This window comes from Perognathus longimembris, chromosome 16 (genome assembly GCF_023159225.1).
Source record: "Perognathus longimembris pacificus isolate PPM17 chromosome 16, ASM2315922v1, whole genome shotgun sequence".
In the NCBI taxonomy this organism is placed as follows: Eukaryota; Metazoa; Chordata; class Mammalia; order Rodentia; family Heteromyidae; genus Perognathus; species Perognathus longimembris.
Window position 1 is genome coordinate 25048412 of NC_063176.1, and position 19489 is coordinate 25067900.

The 19489-nt window shown below is 44.1% G+C and overlaps 1 protein-coding gene across 1 annotated transcript; it reads right to left on the minus strand.

The window, feature by feature from the left end:
• Window positions 1-2452: 2452 nt before the first annotated feature.
• LOC125364853 (guanine nucleotide-binding protein G(I)/G(S)/G(O) subunit gamma-10-like) lies at window positions 2453-2659 on the minus strand. Its single transcript, XM_048364605.1, has one exon. It carries the CDS (start codon window positions 2657-2659, stop codon window positions 2453-2455), a length of 207 nt encoding a protein of 68 aa, XP_048220562.1.
• Between the last annotated feature and the right edge of the window lie 16830 nt (window positions 2660-19489).

The window sequence follows — 19489 nt, forward strand, 5'->3', positions numbered from 1 at the left end:
CCAGCAACTCCTCAGAATCCCAATACTGGCTAGCACCTGAAAATGCTTGGTGGGTATGTTTCAAAGCTGGCCTCACTCCCTGCGTACACTGGTCTCTCTTAACTGGTCAACAAGATTTTTGTGTATTAATCAGACTGATTCCCAGGGTAACTTACCATAAAGAGGATGAGGAGTCGCTATCAAGGTCAGATTGTGCCTAACCACCGAGTTAAGCGAGAGCCGGTTACAGCCATTACTCTAAGCTTACTACTGGGTGCTAGCCTAGGGGGCCTAGGAACTGGAATTGCAGCCCTGATGACCCAGGAGCAGCATTACTCCAACCTGAGAGCTGGTATTGATGAGGATATTAAGTGGATAGAGGAGTCAATAACACAGCTAGAAGACTATCTGTCCTGGCTCAAGTGGTGTTTCAAAACAGGAGAGGGTTGGATCTTCTTTTCCTCCAACAAGGAGGTCTCTGTGCCACATTGGGTGAGGAATGTTGTTTCTATGCTGTTCACTCTGGAGTAATTAAAGACAATATGGCTAAAGTCAGGGAAGGGCTAGCTAAAAGAAAAAGAGAATGTGAAGCCAAACAGGGATGGTTTGAGTCATGGTACAATAGCTCTCCCTGGGTGACAACTCTTATATCTACCTTGTTGGGCCCGTTAATAATTCTGCTGCTACTTCTTACTTTCAGGCCCAATATTTTAAATAAATTAGTCAGCTTTATGAAGAGCAGGTTGGGGACTCATGGTTCAGATGTTCCACTTATGTGCCCAAGTTGCCCAACAAGATGTATTAGAAATTAACTGTAGGAACCCATGATTGTGTTCCTGTATGACAAAATAAAAGGGGGAAATGTAGAGCCAAAGAAAGGAACAGCAACCATTTGGTTGTTTGTTCAACCTAGGAGTAACCCAGAGCCCCCCCTGAATTCCAGTAACTAACTTGCTTGTGCTGAATTTAAGCCATTTGTGCTAAAATTGCTGCACCATAAACTACTTGACAAAGCCATCTTGAAATCAGGCTCCACTTTTGTACTACAGCTGACTTAGATTCCCATAGATTCTCGGAAATGACTGCCCTAGCCTGAGATAAGCAAGCCCTGAGACAATCAGATTTACCATATCCTCTTGCTTGCCATATCTTCTGTTTGAGCAACTAATTAACTTTGCAGGAAGTTTGCAGGAAGCCCCTTTCTAACTCCAACCACCCAGGAATATCTCTAGCCCTGAGACAATCAGGTTTGCTATATCCTCTTGTTTGCCATATCTTCTTGGTTGAACAACGAATTAACTTTGCAGGAAGCCCGCTGCTAACTCTAATCACCCCGGAATGTCTCTCGCCCTGAAACAATAACCATTTTATTCGAACACCTAATTACTAATTACTGTAACTTTGTGATTTATGCCTTTATAAACCCTGTGAAATTTCAGCTGGAGTCTTCCTCCTAACTTCTGCTGCGACGGTGAATAGGACTAAGCCTGTGCTGCAGCTCGCCTGAATAAAACCTTGCTTTTGCATTTTGGAACATCTGGCTTCTTGGTGGTCTTCTTGTTCGTCTTCTCGTGACTTGGCATTTCATAAGAACTTAAGAAAAAAGACAAATCTGCTTCATGTACAAGGTGGAGAAACTAATACACATCATTAACATTAATTATTTCAAGCTTTCTGAGATACATCTCCAAAGTTAATGTTTAAAACAAATTACATTCTCATTTAAAAATGAAAATCTTGGGCTGGGGATATGGCCTAGTGGCAAGAGTGCTTGCCTCGTATACATGAGGCCCTGGGTTCAATTCCCCAGCACCACATATACAGAAAATGGCCAGAAGGGGTGCTGTGGCTCAAGTGGCAGAGTGCTAGCCTTGAGCAAAAAGAAGCCAGGGACAGTGCTCAGGCCCTGAGTCCAAGCCCCAGGACTGGCAAAAAAAAAAAAAAAAAAAAAAAAAAAAAGAAAATCTTTTCATGTAAAGGAAAAAAAAAACATCTTTTGGTTAGTAAAGCCTATTTATTTCTCTTAATTTTATACTTTAGCTAGTAACTGTATCTAGTATAAAAGTCTTAATAACACGTTACAAATACTCAATTGTTTTAATAAAAAAATGTTTTCCTTCCAAAATGTAAACCTCCAGCTTATAAAACATACACAATAGTCCAGATATAGCAAAACCAGAAACTCACTTATGAAAGAGGTGTATTTTGGTATACTTGGTGGCTAGGGTAGTTGTCTTAATACAAAATCACTTCAGCAAAAGAACTAAGTCATTATTATTTAGAACTGTACTCCTTCACTCAGTTAACTTAGTTGAGTAGAAAATCACCAATTACTGTGTAAATCTGCCTATACAACCAGGCCACAGAAAAAAATGTGAAATAGAGCTAATAGTCATTTGGCTAGAGAAAAGTGTTTTCTTGGACTTGGAGGCATTCGTATTTGAAGGCATTCCTCAGGGAACTTCTTTTCTATTTAAAATAATGCACAGAACCTGGGTTCCCAGAAGGGGTTGCTTCCTGCGGGAACACCCACCAACAGGGTATCTTTGCAGGCATTCTGTATGCAGTACTGCTGAAGTTCTGAGGCTGCCTGGGAAATCTGGATCTGTTCTACACTGGCCTCCAACTTGAGTTGCTCCACCAGGTGCTGCAGTGCACTGACCCTGGGCCTGGAAGACATGGCGGAAGCTGTGGAGTAACGGAGGGCGGTGGGGTAGCTGGTTGGTTCACTTTTTGTACACTTTTTATTTCCCCAATAAGTCGTCTTTTTGTCATCTTCTGTCTGGAGACTGTGTGGTGGAGTCTTTGGGGAAACAGGAATGCCTCACTTGGTGGGGCGAGGTGGGGACCCAGGTCCATTGTAGCGAACCCCCACTGTACTTCATACTGGTGCATGGATTTGAAGTCAGGTGGATATGCCCACTCTGGAAGGCACATGGATATGACATCATCTGGATACGCCTACCCATGGGAGGGCACAGGTTCCCTTGAAGCTCCCAGGCCTGGGGTGGTCAATTTACATAATTTATCATAATAAAGGGGGGCTTCCCTGGATAGCATGGGGGAGAGCTTAGTGGAGATAGACTTGGCTTCTGCTCTAATCCGAGCTGGAGTCAGCCTGAAGTCCCTCCACAGTTCATGATGGCACTGGCCAGATCTGACCTCCCTATTACACTCGGAAGGTAGAAGGGCTCCACAACTTAGATCCCTTCTCCTTTCCTGCTCTAAACCGCTCTGCTCTCTGTGCTCTCTTGCATACTTAGCACCTGCCGAACTGCTAGACTCTCTCACTAGACCAGACCTATGAGTCCCCACCTTAACCCTTACCTGAGGGGGTGGGAGGGGATTTGGATGGCCTCTGTCAACCTCCTTCAGCCCTGGCCTCCCTGGAGGCAGCACCCACCCCCACCCCCACCAAGTTCCTCCTCCTCCCTGGCACCCTACTTTTCCTTACCCTCCTCTTCCAACCCTCTCTCACACACAGTCTCTTTCAGCTGCCTGGCCTGTTACTTGCTCTTGTCCTCTCCAGAGCCCTTCCTCATTGGCTCCTCTCCTCCCTCCTCGGGCCCCCTCATTCCTACTCGGGAACAAACTGATGTGTCCCCAATTCCCATAAACACCACTGACTCAGAAAAGCAGTGAAAGACTAAGACGACTCCATCTTGAAACTGCAACCATCTTGTTGTTTGTGTTATGCTAAGAATAACCCAACCGGTCATAAAAACCCATTTCCCGAAAACAACTGGCCATAAAAATCCATTTCTCGGATGGCCCAACCGGTTCGGGAATGTTCCAGATACTTTGACCACCCTGGAATGTCGTCAGACTAATTTTAGAGAACCCCTAGCCCCAAGTCAATCAAATTTGTCCTCACACCCCAATCCTGCCTGCACCTGGTTTATGTAACTTTGTGATTTTTTCCTTTAAATCCCTATGTAAAACTCTGCTCGTGGCCTTCCTCCTAACCTCTGCTGTGTCAGTGGGTAGGACGAGGTCCGAGTTGCAGCTCACCTGAATAAAGCCTTGCTTTTGCATTTGGGAACGTCTGGCTCTCGGTGGTCTTCTTGGTGGTGTCCTCGCGACATGGGCATAACAGCAGGGCTAGGAGCCTTTACTATCTCAGGACCACACTGCACAGGGCGGGCAGCAGAGTGCAAGGTCAACCTTCTTTCAGCAGGGTTTAGACAGGGAAAACCAGACTCGGGGCTTTACATGGAAGCCAGCGGATTTACAGAAGGAGAGCCCCTAGTCAGTAATAACAGAAAACAGTAAAATTGATTAGGGCCCCTCTTAACAAAAATGGTTGCATATAAGAAACACAAACAATCTAGGGGAACAAGAAGGGACAATCAGGACCCCAATTATCTCTGGGAACTCATCTCCAATTAACCACCAGGAAACAGAAGTGGAGCTGTGGCTGAGAGTGGTAGAACACTTGCGTTGGTCTCAAAAGCTCAGGGACAGCACTCAGGCCCTGAGCTTTAGATCCATGACCCCCAAGGGGGAAAAAAAAGCAAATATTTATCCTTAAGAAATATCTAAGTACTCTAAATACTATCTAAGTATTCTGCTCAAAACATCCATTTAATGCATAAGAGGCCATTTGGTAAACTTCAGGGCTGGTACTCGTTTACAAGGAGAATGTACATTGTCACAGTGAGGTTTAAGACGCTGCGTTCTACAGACTAACATGAGCCCCACAGTGAGAACACTGGGACTCCATGGACTGCCCTAATATTCCTGGCCTGGTCTCTGGTCCCATGCTCCATTTCACCTTCTCCTCCTGTGGGTATGCCCCTTTACTCATTAACATTGCCTCTATCTCCTGCTCCTCATACTTCACACTCAAAACCTCATTCACAGAAGCTCCCACTGCGACCCTGGGGACAGAAACACTATTTAAAACCATTGCTCATTATAACCCAACTGCTTGTAATTTACTACATAAGAGTTCACCTGCTGCCTAAGTGTGTAGATGGTGTCTCTACTGCAAAACGTTCTATGGTCAGAACTAGGTGACCACATCTTCTCAAGGACTTGAGGGTTCAGGCCATCATGCACTCTCAGTTCTCCCCCAAGGCTGTTCAGCAGACCAAGAGAACCTCTGTCCCTAAGAGTCCCTTAATGAGGTACAGAGGGACTCTCTCAGCTCAGACAAAGACATTCTGCTGATTCTAGACAGCCACAGACAGAAGCTTTCTCTGCCTCCTGCAAATAAGCTTTTCCTTTCTCCAACCATGAAGCCTTCCATCCTCCTCCTCTTCATTCTCTGCCAAGTTCTACCAGGTAACAACATTGTGTGTGGACGAGCTGAGGTAACAGTGCAGGCCTGGGGCCTGGTAGGATGTCAGGAGTGAACAACCCATCTCACCTGTGCCATGAAAGGGGAAAGGCGGGGGGAGGCTCCCCAGAAATTTGGAAGGTCTTTGACTACAAGGGCTACAGTGGTATAAATCATACCCACGTCCAAGTTCTGCTTTGGCTGACTGGATGTTTAAAAGGCAGACGGAACACATGGATTTGGGGGCAGCTTCTAAGCATAGAGTGCAGCCCACGGACCGAGAGTGTTGGGGGCAGTGGACTGGGAGCTTCCAGATGATAGGAGTCTGGCCTGGAAATGCCCTTTGCCAGGCCTCTCTGCCTGTCTGTACTGGTGCTGCTCCTATTCTAGGGGCTCATTATGACTTTGGTGCTGGAGTAAAGATATTTGCCCACATTTGAAACAGCCCAGGACTGGCAAAAACAAAACAAAACAAAACAAAACAAAAAAAAACTGGAAGAGTTCCAGCTGCCCAGGAGCTTATACCTGCAATCCTAGCTGAGATCTAAGGACCGTGGTTCAAAGCCAGCCTTAGCAGAAAAGTCTGTGAGACTCCTATCACTAATAAATTACCACAAAGCGGGAAGTGGAACTGTGGCCTGAGTGGTAGAGTACTAGCCTTAATTAAGCAGAAAAGCTTAGGGCGAGTGCCCAGGTTCTGAGTTCAAGCCTCAGGACCAACACCAACCCCTCTCCACACCCCCCCCAAAAAATCCTAGAAAACAAATGGAACCTTCCCAAGACAGACCCTGATTACCCTGACTTTATCATTCATTACACATTGTATGCATGCATTGTATTATAATACTTTCATTATAGCATGTAATGGGAAAGAAAACATAAATAACAAATTATGTTTATAAGTGTTACAACAAAGAAAAGTGGCAACTGGTCCTGACCCTTGGTGAAATCCACAGTGCATAGAAAGAGGAAATGAGTACCTCCTGCTTGCCTGTAATTAGGCTAATTGCTCACCTAGTTTCAAGGCTCTAGAGCTCTAAGCATTCCAAGAGGTGGACTCACCCTTTTGTGCCTTAAGCTTCACTACCCCAGAGTAGGTGCAGCCCCCCCCACCACGCAGGGAATAAAAGCCCAGGAGCCCTTCAAGGGTCATTGGCCACTGCATCTGGGCCCTCAACCATGAGGCTCCACTCATTGCTTTCTGTTCTTCTCTTCTTTGTGACCTTAATACCAAAAGATAAGTGGGTGACGTGAGCTCAGAAGGTGGTTGTGAGGAGCCCTCCCTGGGTGCAGGATTCATCTCTGAGCATCGTACTTCAGGGGTCCCTGCACACGCCGGTACACAGGTACCTCCCATCTCCTTTAGAACCCAGGAAGCCAAGAGTAAGAGGTGGGGCGGGGAGTCTGCCACATAAAAGGGGTGCAAGAACTCCATGAGTAGGAAAAATGGACGTAATAGGAAAACAGATGAGTAGAAGCCTTCACAAGAGGCTCGAGGCCCAGAATAGAAAGTAACACCCGCCGCCAGCACCCCACTGCCGCTAAAAGAGCGAGCAAGGAGCTCTTAACTTTTGGTTATTGAATGGAAATACAGAGTAGATCCGGGGGACATGAGCAATATGTGTGGAAGACATCCATGAGGAGAACAGGAAAGCAGGGCACCGAGTTATAAAGATAAGCAGAGGGCAAGATTGCTTGCCTCATATACACAGAGCCCTGGGTTCAAATCCTCAGGATCACACATATAGAAAAGGCCAGAAGAGGGGCTGGGGATATAGCCTAGCGGCAAGAGTGCCTGCCTCGGATACACGAGGCCCTAGGTTCGATTCCCCAGCACCACATACACAGAAAACGGCCAGAAGCGGCGCTGTGGCTCAAGTGGCAGAGTGCTAGCCTTGAGCGGGAAGAAGCCAGGGACAGTGCTCAGGCCCTGAGTCCAAGGCCCGGGACTGGCAAAAAAAAAAAAAAAAAAGAAAAGGCCAGAAGAGGCGCTGTTGCTCAAGTGGCAGAATGCTAGCCTTGAGCAAAAAGAAGCCAGGGACAGTGCTCAGGCCCTCAGTCCAAGCCCCAGGACTGGCAAAAAAGATAAAAAAGGACAAATAGAAAATGTAAGCAGGGGAAATTTGAGCGAAGTATAAACAGTAGAATGCGACTTCAATGGGGCAAATAATGTAGGAAGCATTTTAAGAATCTGACTTTTCCCATAGGCTCCTAATTTAAATGCTTGGATGTCTGTTTCATCTGGGTCCTGGTAAGAACTGATAAAAATTCTTATATGCGAATGGCAGAAATGAACATAGCTCTCAAAATAGCTTCTGTGATCATGGAACATTGATTTCCTCCTTAGTTCATCTCTAAAGTGGCTTTCTACACAGTCACTTGTTAGATCTTGCTCTAATCTATGTGCACTTTGGGCTCTGCACTGACATGGTTGTCTTTTCCTAAATGAATGTAAGTCATGTCTCAACTTATTTCAGATTTAGTCAGAAGAGACGACTGTGGTATTGACATAATCTTGTAGCAACATCTTGTGTACAATTATAATGGTAACTATTTAACCATAAGAAGGCACTTCAGTGGCCAAATGATTTTAGATCAAAACAGTCACAACCTCTTAAAGAATCTTGCTAAGGTCACATAGAGGTGCGAATGCAGCAAACTGAATCAACTCTTTCATCGGTTCCCAGGCTGTGCTCACCAACCCACGGGTGTGGATACAGCCATAAAAATGTTACCTGACTTCTATCATACCTTTGCCTTTTCAAAATCTCCTCATTAGGTATTGAGAAATCTGAAAATTAAATTGTACAATTCCACTCCTATGGGTTTCCTGAAAATTCCAGAAAGAGAGTGAAGTATTAAGGAAATAGAAATGGGAATGGTTACAGGATCCTGGGAGGGAAGGATTTGAAATACTGATATTAAATTTCAGTTATACAAGTTGAATAGGTCTAGGCATCAACTAGGCAATGGCCATGTCTATAGCCTTTACAATTTTGTTAAGAGAATGGATATCATAGTAATTGTTTTTTGCCAGTCCTGGGGCTTGAACTCAGGGCCTGGGCACTGTCCCTGAGCTTCTTTTCCTCAAGGCTAGTGTTCTACTATTTGTGCCACAGTGCCATTTCTGGCATTTTCTGAGATGTTTTTGGGAGATGAAAGTCCTATAGACTTTCCTGCCCAGACTGGCTTCGAACCATGACCCTCTGATCTCAGCCTCCTAAATAGCTAGGATTACAGACTGAGCCACCACTGCCTAGCTCTACTTTCCTATTTTTTTCTTTGATTCCTTTCATTTCTTATTCCCTCCTCTCTTCCTTCTTCCTTCTTCTTTCCCTCTCTTCTCTTCTCCTTATGTCCTTCCTTCCCTTCTTTCTTCTTTACCTCTCTTCTTTCCTCCTTCCACTGTTCCTCCTCCTCCCCCTTATCTGCCTGTCTGCCATCTGTCTGTTCCTCTCTTTTTCATCTCAGTGATTTGGTCTAAGTCAGCTGCCTGAGATGAAGCTACTGGTCTGTGAATAATCTTTGCTATTTCCTTTTTAAGAGAAATGTAAGATGGCTTTATGAAAATTGCCTTCCCACAAATTATTTTTAAGAATAAACCAAGCCAGGCACCAGTGGCTCATGCTTGTAGTCCTAGCTACTCAGGAGGCTGAGATCTAAGGACTGTGGTTCAAATCCAGCCCAGGCAGGAAAGACCATAAACACTTCTCTCCAATTAACCACCAGAAAACCGGAATTGATATTGTAGCTCAATTGGTAGAGCACTCGCCTTGAGCTAAGAGATCAACCACAGTGCCCAGGCCCAGAGTTCAAGACCCATGACCACCCAAAAAATAATAATAATAAATAAAATAAACCAAGAAGCCCTCAACACTGGCCAGAACAAATTATTTATTTTTATTGAAGTATCTATTCACCAGCAAGTGCCAGTGTGAAAAGAAGCAACGTGGTTGGACTTCTCGTGTCCCAGCCCCATGTTTGCCTTCACTCATACTTGACCTGCCCACAGGGCCCAATGGTCAGGCAGCACTTCAGGCCTGTCTGGCAGAGGCCTGCGAGCTCTTCATTTTTGTAGCAATAATTCCCGCATCTTCCGCTAAGTTTAAGGCACTTCTCATTTTAAAAAAGGCGTTCTTCGCAACACAAGGGAAGGAGTTGTTCGGCGTTAGACAAGGTCTGCTCATTCTGAAGCATATGTAGTTACATGGCAGGTAATATGGAGTCTACGATAGTTTCTCAAAAGCTGTTCTAGCCTCTTCTCCCTGCCAGTAGGTGCAGTGACAGGGGGTGTTTTCTATGTGGTATTAGGTAAAAGACCAAGAATGAATTGCTTGCTCTTTGAACATTTATTAAGCTCTCTGGAAATAGCTGCTAACACCTTTTCATCCAAATATATTGGGCGATTTACCAATGTGTTCCTGTATATGCCTCTAGAGTAAGGAACTGCCCTGGATTCACACAGAGCAAGATCTGAAGCTAAGGAAAGTAGTCAGGCTAGAGTAAAGAGGGAGTGTGTGTGTTTGTGTGTGTGTGTGTGTGTGTGTGTGATCACACTAAAGATGTTCGAGCTAAAGAAGTAACCACTAGGGCTGGGGATATGGCCTAGTGGCAAGAATGCCTGCCTCGGATTCACGAGGCCCTGGGTTCGATTCCCCAGCACCACATATACAGAAAACGGCCAGAAGCGGCGCTGTGGCTCAAGTGGCAGAGTGCTAGCCTTGAGCGGGAAGAAGCCAGGGACAGTGCTCAGGCCCTGAGTCCAAGGCCCAGGACTGGCCAAAAAAAAAAAAAAAAGAAGTAACCACTAATCCCTGTAATCTTATCTGAGTATATTGGAAACCATGTATACTGGTATTAAAATTAGGAAATTGAAAGGGAATACCAAAATTGAGAGACAAAGGGTAAAATAAGAGAAACAACAACAAAAGCAATACTTGCAAAACGGTTTGGTGTAAGTGAACTGAACACCTCAGGGGGGAAAGGGGGAGGGGGGAGGGGGGTATGAGGGACAAGGTAACAAACAGTACAAGAAATGTATCCAATGCCTAGCGTATGAAACTGTAACCTCTCTGTACAGCACTTTTATAATTAAAAAAAAGAAAAAAAAAAAAAAGAAGTAACAACTATAAGGGCCCAACCCGGGGTCACGTGGACCCAGGATAGTTGCAAAGAGGCCTGTGACTCCTTGTGAGCAGGCAATTCTTGCATGTCCACAGATGACCTTTCATCTCAGAAACATGCAAAGTGACAGGAAAAGAGTGCCATCGAACGGCTGAAATTGTCTTCTACCTTTTGACCTGGTCTTCGTTGTTGTTGCTGTTACTCACTGTCCCACTCCCTAGCATACAGAGACCTTCAGGAGGAAACTGAAGACCTCCATGGTGCCCTTCAGGGATGCCCATGTGTACATTCACTGTGGCTCGTTCAGTGCCCTTCTTCCAGCCAGCCGCTGGAACCAAGGCCCAGGCCCACGCCTGAGCAAGCCATCATCCCTCCCTTGTGACAGGGAGATGGGCAGGACTGCAGCTGCCGCTTTCTGGGACACACGAGGAACTGAATCTGGAGTCGAGGGAACGTCCGCTCCTGGCAGGCAGCCTGCTACTGGCCACCACAGTGCCTTATCTGAGACACCCATGGTGCAGAATCCCAACCGCCATGCTCTGTGTGAACTGCACTGTCTCACCCAACACTCGCCATGAAGCTCTTGCTCCAAATAAAATGATTAAGCATTACAGTACATTCGCTAAAGAGATTTGAGCTCCCTGGAGGGTGGGCGTGTGACTGTGCACGTCTGTCACAGGCCCACGAAGCTGACCCTGATCCCAGCTGCTTAAAAACAATATATGTAAGGACTCAAAATCCTTCATTTCAATTCCTCCATTCTCCAAGAACACATGTATTAACTTCTGAAGCTGAAGTGTTTGCAAACGACAGGGGGGAAAACAGTAAAAATATCAGCACAAATCTCTGTTTTAGGAAGGAGGGGCTCACTATGAGTTAATCAACGTGGAAATGTTAACAGAAATTTGGACAAAAGAATAGAGAATAGTGGGTGTCATAGCAGTGACAGCAGCCAGGCACTCCACTGAGTTTTCACCTTATGAATACTATTACAAGTTAACCAACTCGAGCCCACAGCAAGGCAAATGCCCATTATTGTGTCGTGCGATTAAGGATAAGGAAAACTGAGACTTGAAGATTTTCAGCCATCTCTCCAAAGTCCTCCACTTGGTAAGTCTCTTTAACTACTTAACTCCATTTTCTTTTCTTTTTTTTTTTTTAAGTTTCACGTAAATTTTATTAGTTCTCCGTAAGCCTCATTTTCAAATTCAGGTAGCCACTTAGAGTAATCAAACGTCTCTCAAATTAAAAATATATCTATTTTCTGCCCTGAGAAAAGCTTCAGGGACAAGCCTTTATTTCCTAATCTCTCACCTTTCAATTCCAAGCCCTGATGAATCATAGAAGTCTGCCTTCTCTAAGTCCAGGAATCTCTTCTTATACACACAGGCACACCCACCTTCTCCCCAACACCACACCACACACACACCCACACACACATCTTGTCCATGGGAACCTCAGATTTTTGTCTTTTAAAATGAAGATGAAAGCATCATGTTTCCCCACATAATACAGCTTGCATTCTACTGATTAATGGTTTAATAAAAACAGGATTCCCCCCCCCCTCTCCCCTCCAGAATCAGTAAAGAGCTGTGTTGAATTACCATAGGAAGGAGTTTAGGCTGTTTGGTTTCTAACAGGAGCCCTCTTGGTATGAAATCAAAGCCAGGGAAACCTGCAGATTAAAAGGAGAAATGGCTGTGGGTATCACAAAAACAGTGCTCTGCTGCACAAGAATGTTATTTCCTAGTTAAATTCTGTAACAATCAGGCTGACAATGTAGTGTACTTTATATTCAATGGCTTTACTAGTGTGAAGAATTCTGCAAATTATTTACCATCTGTCTCTATCTTAAGTTATATTGAGCACTACTGTTTAGACAGGGCTTTACTCTCTTGTAGATTAATTTAAAATATAGATTTTTAGTGAGTTTGTAGCATATAAATAATATAAAAGATCATATTATCTTTAATTTTCTGTTTGAATATATTAATAGGAGTATAAACACGTGATCTAATATAAGCTGTAATGAATGTCATATTGATATTTGTATGTGAATTTTAGGCCTTTCTCTGTCTTTGCCATGTATTTTTTTCTTTTTATAATTTATTTATTAATTGAACACAAATTTTTTGACAAGGTGTTGTGCAAAAAGGGTACAGTTACATATTAGGGCAGTGTGTACATTTCTTGTGATATCTTACGCCCTGTTTTCCTATCCCTTCTCTAGGTCAGGTAGACATATATAGAATATACAATGTATCAAGAACATATACCACGTGGCCACGCCCAAGAAAGTTCGCCTAGGGCTTTCAAAGTAATGTCGATATTAGATCATATGTCGACAGTAGTCTTGTTTTTGAGATTTTTTTAATACTTATTTGTTTATTAATTGAACACAAATTTTTTGACAAGGTGTTGTGCAAAAAGGGTACAGTTACATAGTAGGGCAGTGTGTACATTTCTTGTGATATCTTATGCCCTGTTTTCCTATCTCTTCTCTAGGTCAGGTAGACATATATACAATATACAATGTATCAAGAACATATACAGTAGCCACATGGCCACGCCCAAGAAAGTTCACCTAGGGCTTTAAATATAATGTCGATATTAGAGCATATGTTGACAGTAGTCTTATATGAACGTGCATACCTAGCTTTTGAGCTACTGTATTCCCCTGAGAGGTCAATTTTTGACTTTTATATGTTGAGTAATTGTTTGGTTTTAGTTACATACAGTTGGGTCGCTGCCCCAATCCTGTGGGGAATACTATTTGACAAGCAGTTTTTGGTTTCACAGACTTGGTTTCTACTGTCTCTCTGTCTCCCTTTGTTAACAGTCATAAATCAGGGAGATCATGCCCCTTTGTTTTCTGTGTTCTAGGCTTGTCTCGCTCAACATTATTTGTTCGAGTTCTGACCATTTCCCTGCAAATAACCACATTTCACCATTCCTAATCGCTATGTAGTATTCCATTGTGTATAAGGAACACATTTTTTGGATCCATTCGTCTGTGAAGGGGCATCTGGGTTGTTTCCATATTTTGGCTATTGTGAATTGTGCCGCGATAAACATGGAAGTACAACTGTCTTTTTGATATCTTGGGTTTTGCTGTTTAGGATAGATGTCTAGGAGTGGTATGGCTGGGTCATAGGGTAGGTCTATATTGAGCTTCTTGAGAAACCTCCATACTGTTCTCCAAAGTGGTTGTACTAATTTGCACTCCCACCAACAGTGGAGAAGGGTTCCTCTTTCCCCACACTCCCTCCAGCATTTGTTGTTTCCTGAGTTCAGAGTATAGGCCATTCTAACTGGGGTGAGGTGGTATCTCAGGGTTGTTTTTATTTGCATTTCCTTTACTAGCAGGGATGTTGAGCATTTCCTCATGTGTTTCTTTGCCATTTTTATTTCTTCTCTTGTGAAGTCTCTCTTTAGCTCCTTTGCACATTTCCTGGTAGGTTTATTGGGCTTGGAGGGGCTTAGTTTTTTGAGTTCTCTGTAGATGACAGATAATAGGCCTTTGTCTGTTGCTTTGCTGGTAAAGATCCTTTCCCATATCATTGGCTGTCTTGCTATTTTGGTTGCTATGTCCTTAGCTGTGCAGAAACATTTTAATTTGTAGTAGTCCCATTTGTCAAGTCTTTCCCCCATTTGTTGTGTCCCTGGGACTCTATTCAGGAAGTTCCTTCCTGTGCCTATAAGTTCTAGCATCTTTCCTACTCTGTCCTTCAGTAGTTTCAAGAATTCAGGTCTGATATTGAGGTCCTTGATCCATTTTGAGTTGATCTTGGTGCATGGTGATAGGCTTGGGTCTACTTTCAGTTTTCTGCATATGGCTGCCCAGTTCTCCCAGCACCAGTAGATGAAGAGGCTATATTTATGCCATTGTAAGTCTTTAGCTCCTTTGTTGAATATTATCTGGCTATAAGACTGTGGTTTTGGGGCTGGGGATATGGCCTAGTGGCAAGAGTGCCTGCCTCGGATACACGAGGCCCTAGGTTCGATTCCCCAGCACCACATATACAGAAAACGGCCAGAAGCGGCGCTGTGGCTCAAGCGGCAGAGTGCTAGCCTTGAGTGGGAAGAAGCCAGGCAGAAGACAGTGCTCAGGCCCTCAGTCCAAGGCCCAGGACTGGCAAAAAAAAAAAAAAGAGTGCGGTTTTATTTCTGGATCTTCAATTCTAATCCATTGGTCTTCCGATCTGTTTTTGTACCAATACCAGGCTGTTTTTGTTATGATGGCCTTGTGGTAAAGCTTGAAGTCTGGTATTGTGATACTTCCTGCACTGCTTTTTTTTGCCTAGAATTGCTTTGGCTATTCTAGGTTTTTTGCTGTTCCATATGAATTTACGGGTTGCTTTCTATATTTCAGTGAAGAATGTAGGTGGAATCTTTTTTTTTAAGTTTTATTATAAAAGTGATGTACAGAGAGGTTACAGTTTCATACGTTAGGCATTGGATACATTTCTTGTCCTGTTTGTTACCTTGTCCCTCATACCTACCTCCCCCTTCTCCCTTCCCCCCCCCCCCCCGAGGTGTTCAGCTCACTTACACCAATCAGTTTTGCAAGTATTGCTTTTGTTGTTGTTTCTCTTATTTTACCCTTTGTCTCTCAATTTTGGTATTCCCTTTCGATTTCCTAATTCTAATACCAGTATACACGGTTTCCAATATACTCAGATAAGGTTACAGAGATAGTGTAGATACAATCACAAGAAGGTGATACAAGAACATCATCAATAGTGGAAACTACAGATACACATGGGATGTTGAAAGTAGTTACAACTGTGATATAACAATCATTTCCATAAAATGGAGTTCATTTCACTTAGCATCATCTTATGTCATCATAATGGTATAGCTATTGAGCTCTTGTGATCCTCTGCTGTGACTTGCCTAAACCTGTGCTAATTATTCCCAATAAGGGAGACCATAGAGTCCATGTTTCTTTGGGTCTGGCTCACTTCACTTAGTATAATTTTTTCCAAGTCCTTCCATTTCCTTACAAATGGGGCAATGTCATTCTTTCTGATAGAGGCATAAAATTCCATTGTGTATATGTACCACATTTTCCTGATCCATTCGTCTATGGAGGGGCATCTGGGTTGGTTCCAGAATCTCGCTATGACAAATTGCGCTGCAGTGAACATTATTGTGCTGGTGGCTGTACTGTGATTTTGTTTGTGGTTTTTTGGATAAATACCCAAAAGTGGGGTTGCTGGGTCATAGGGGAGTTCTACATTTAGCCATCTGAGGAATCTCCATACTGCTTGCCAGAGTGGCTGAACCAGTTTACATTCCCACCAACAATGAAGTAGGGTTCCCTTTTGGCCACATCCCTTCCAACAACTGTTATTGTTAGTTTTCTTGATATATGACATTCTTACTGGGGTGAGATGGAATCTCAATGTTGTTTTGATTTGCATTTCTTTTATGGCCAGTGATGTAGAGCACTTTTTCGTATGTCTCTTGGCCATTCTCATTTCCTCATCGGAGAAGTCTCTTAGGTCATTAGCCCATTTGATGAGCGGGCTATTAGTTCTTTGCTGTTAGAATGGCCTATACTCTGAACTCAGGAAACAACAAATGCTGGAGGGAGTGGGGGGTAAGAGGAACCCTTCTCCATTGTTGGTGGGAGTGCAAATTAGTACAACCACTTTGGAGAACAGTATGGAGGTTTCTCAAAAAACTCAATATAGACCTACCCTATGACCCAGCCATACCACTCCTAGGCATCTATCCTAAACAGCAAACCCCAAGATATCAAAAAGACATTTGTACTTCCATGTTTATCGCAGCACAATTCACAATAGACAAAATATGGAAACAACCAAGATGCCCCTCCACAGACGAATGGATCAAAAAAATGTGTTCCTTATACACAATGGAATACTACATAGCGATTAGGAATGGTGAAATATTGTTATTCGCAGGAAAATGGTCAGAACTCCAACAAATAATGTTGAGCGAGACAAGCCTAGAACACAGAAAACAAAGGGGCATGATCTCCCTGATATATGACTGTTAACGAAGGGAGACAGAGAGACAATAGAGACCAAGATCTTAGTGAAGATGGATGTGGCTTCTGCTCTAATATGAGCTGGAGTCAACCTGAACTTCCTCCACAGCTAATGATGGCACTGGCCAGATCTGTCCTCCCTATTACACCATGATGGAGACACCTGGACTCATTTTTCAGGAAATACTGAGGCCATATTTGATGACATGAGCATATTGGAAGGTTCGGCGGGAAGGAAACCCACCATATGGTCCAAGAGAAAGGAGTTTGGTGGGGGTGGGGGAGGAGCAAACTGCCAGCCCACACAAGATGGAGGCATGGAGAGAGAGAGGGGAAGTAAGAAAAGAAAGGGAAATCGAGCGAAAAGGAAATGGGAGGGGGAAGAGAGGCTGCTGCTAGCCAGATTATATAGAGAAAGGTGGGAGATTTGGCCAGGTGGATTGGATGTGAGCTCAGGGAAGGTAGAGGTAGCTTCCTCCAGGTGTGTCAGTTACCTGGGTAACTCAGGTCCTGGATGCAGAATTAAACCGGTGGGGGCATCTGCATGGAGCCTCCCAAGGTGGACCTTTGTTATGCCAAGTCGCGAAACAACCACCAAGAAGACCACCAAGACTCAGACTTTCTGAAAAGCAAAAGCAAGGCAAGGCTTTATTCAGGTGAGCAGCAACTCGGGCCTCGTCCACCTACTCAGCAGAGGTTAGGAGGAAGCCATGAGCTGCAATTGCACAGGGCTTATAAAGGCAAAAAAAAAGTTACAGCCATCAGGTGTTCAAGCAAGACAAAAAACAAAGTAACAGCCATCAGGTGTTCAAGCAAGACAAAAAACAAAGTTACAGCAATCAGGTGTTCAAGCAAGATTAGGACACAGGTACAAATCTGATTGGCTCAGGGCTCAAGGCACAGGGCTGGAGGCATTCTGGGGGCGGTTAGAGTTAAGCATTCCCAGCGGTTAGAGTTCTTGACCCGCTGGGCCCTAATAAGCTTGTCCTGGGTTTGCTCACAGTTTAAACAGACAACAAAACGGGGGCTGCCTGAAAATGGGGTTTACTTTCACTCTGCATTCCCCTCTTCACCTTACACATATGCGCTTATGAGGCTTTAGGTCTCAGAGTTTAGTGACTCCAGGTTAGGCAAAAGACAGCCAGGAGGAGAATCCAGAGGAATTGGATTGGGTCCCTCTGGTGAGAGCCAGGAGCTCATGCTGAAGCCTCCGTGGGTGTCCTTTCAGATCTTTGGTCAACTTGTGGAAACCAAGTAAAAGGCATAGAGGAGCCACCTTTTTTGGTTCCCTAGAAACAGCAGGCTTAGACAAGGTAGTTGACCTAGGGAGGGACAAACCTGAATGGAATAACAGGAGCCCAAAGCAGCTGGTCCTGGAGCTGCTGGAGCTTGCAAAAGAAAGGAAGGAGAGAGATCAAGCCTGATAGTTACTCCATTTGCATGTTTTAAAGAAGTTATATGGGTCCTCAGTAAGTACCAGTTACACCCAGAACCGAGAATTAAAAAGCATTTTGATTGATTTAGTGATTCATTGCTTTATTCTCCAGAGTTTTACTGGAATTGCTATTTGTGATCACTAACTGCCAGTTCCACTTCTGTAAGTCTGTTGCTATCACCTGTGTGTGGTATATGTGGCAGTGAGCGGACGCTGAGCACATCTAAATGAAAGACTCCTAGCCTGATAGACTTGAGTGCTGCTGACTGTTGTTGTGGGTTCGAGGCCCACATGGGTGTCTGGTATACAGCAAATATAGCATTGAAATTTTGAAAGTGCTTTTGAAATGATGTAATTGCAGATCAATGTCCATCGACTGGAAATAGCTTTGACCAAGTATGATTGGTATTGTTTAATGTAACCTGGCCTGAGCTGTACTTATCAAACTTGTTTGGACTTCTTTTGCTTTGATGGGTATTATCCACACCTGTGAGCCCTCCTCTCCTTTTCTCCTCTTCCCCTCTTCCCCCCACCCCCCTACAGAGTTGCAGCATGTTTTATCACCTGATGGTCAGGTGATTTCCAGTAAAGGTCAAGACACCCTGACCTGTGGGTGACTGATTCCTATAGTTAGAATAAAAGATAAATTCCTGTGGTTTGGGGGATTATAAGCAGCTTTCGGAGATGGCTCAGGGCTCCATCTTGTGGTTCCAGCCTTGACCCTGCCTGTACTTTCTGGCTCAAAAAAATTCTTTATGTCCCCAATTGTCATCTGACTGAGTGGTCTCTTTGATCATTCATTCCGAACCCCATAACACTACATTAAATGTAGTACATATAATTTGATGGGAATCCACACTCTAAAAAACGTGGAGGCATAGCCCTGCTCCTCCCAGGAAAAAGGCACCTGTGTTTACAATGCAGGCCACAGCTGGTTAAAACTGGGATTGCTCAGTGAGTTTGCAGAGCAGGTTCCCAGAACCAGGCATGGGTATGTTACTTAAAGCAAAACCACAAACTTGCAAAGCATGTTCTGAAACTTTTTGTTTTGGGCCACCTCCAACTCTACTTAAGAGCCTTGACCCCTGCCCGGAATTGTTTGCAGGGTCTCCTGACTCTGCTCAGGTCACTGTGGCTACAATGGCCCTCTTCAACTGTCCTTCAAAGTTTATCTGGTCTGTTGAGTTTGCTCTATTTATTCTAATACCCTCGTGACTCAGTTTCCCAGCACAAGTTATAATACAGGCACAGGCCATTATCTTCCAAATAGAAGTCCACATGCCCTGGAAATGAGCCTTCCCTGGTGGTTGTAATTAAGACATCTCACCAGGCACTGTCTGCTCAGGACAACAATCCTAGCTACCAAGGAGTCAGAAATCAGAGGATCAACTTTCTAAGCCAGCTCAGGCAGGAACATCTTACAGACACTTATCTCCAATAAACTACTTAGAAAAGAAAAAAAAAAAACACCCAGAAATGGCACCTTTGCTATAGTGGTAGAGGGCTAGCCTTGGGAAAAAGACTCTCAGGATCAGATCCTAGGCCCTGAGTTCAGGACCCTGTCCTGGTTCACATACCAAATGTTCACATGTATCCTGGAAGAGTAAATACTTGGGAAAACAGCTCCTCCTTGTGGAATGTGCATTCTCTC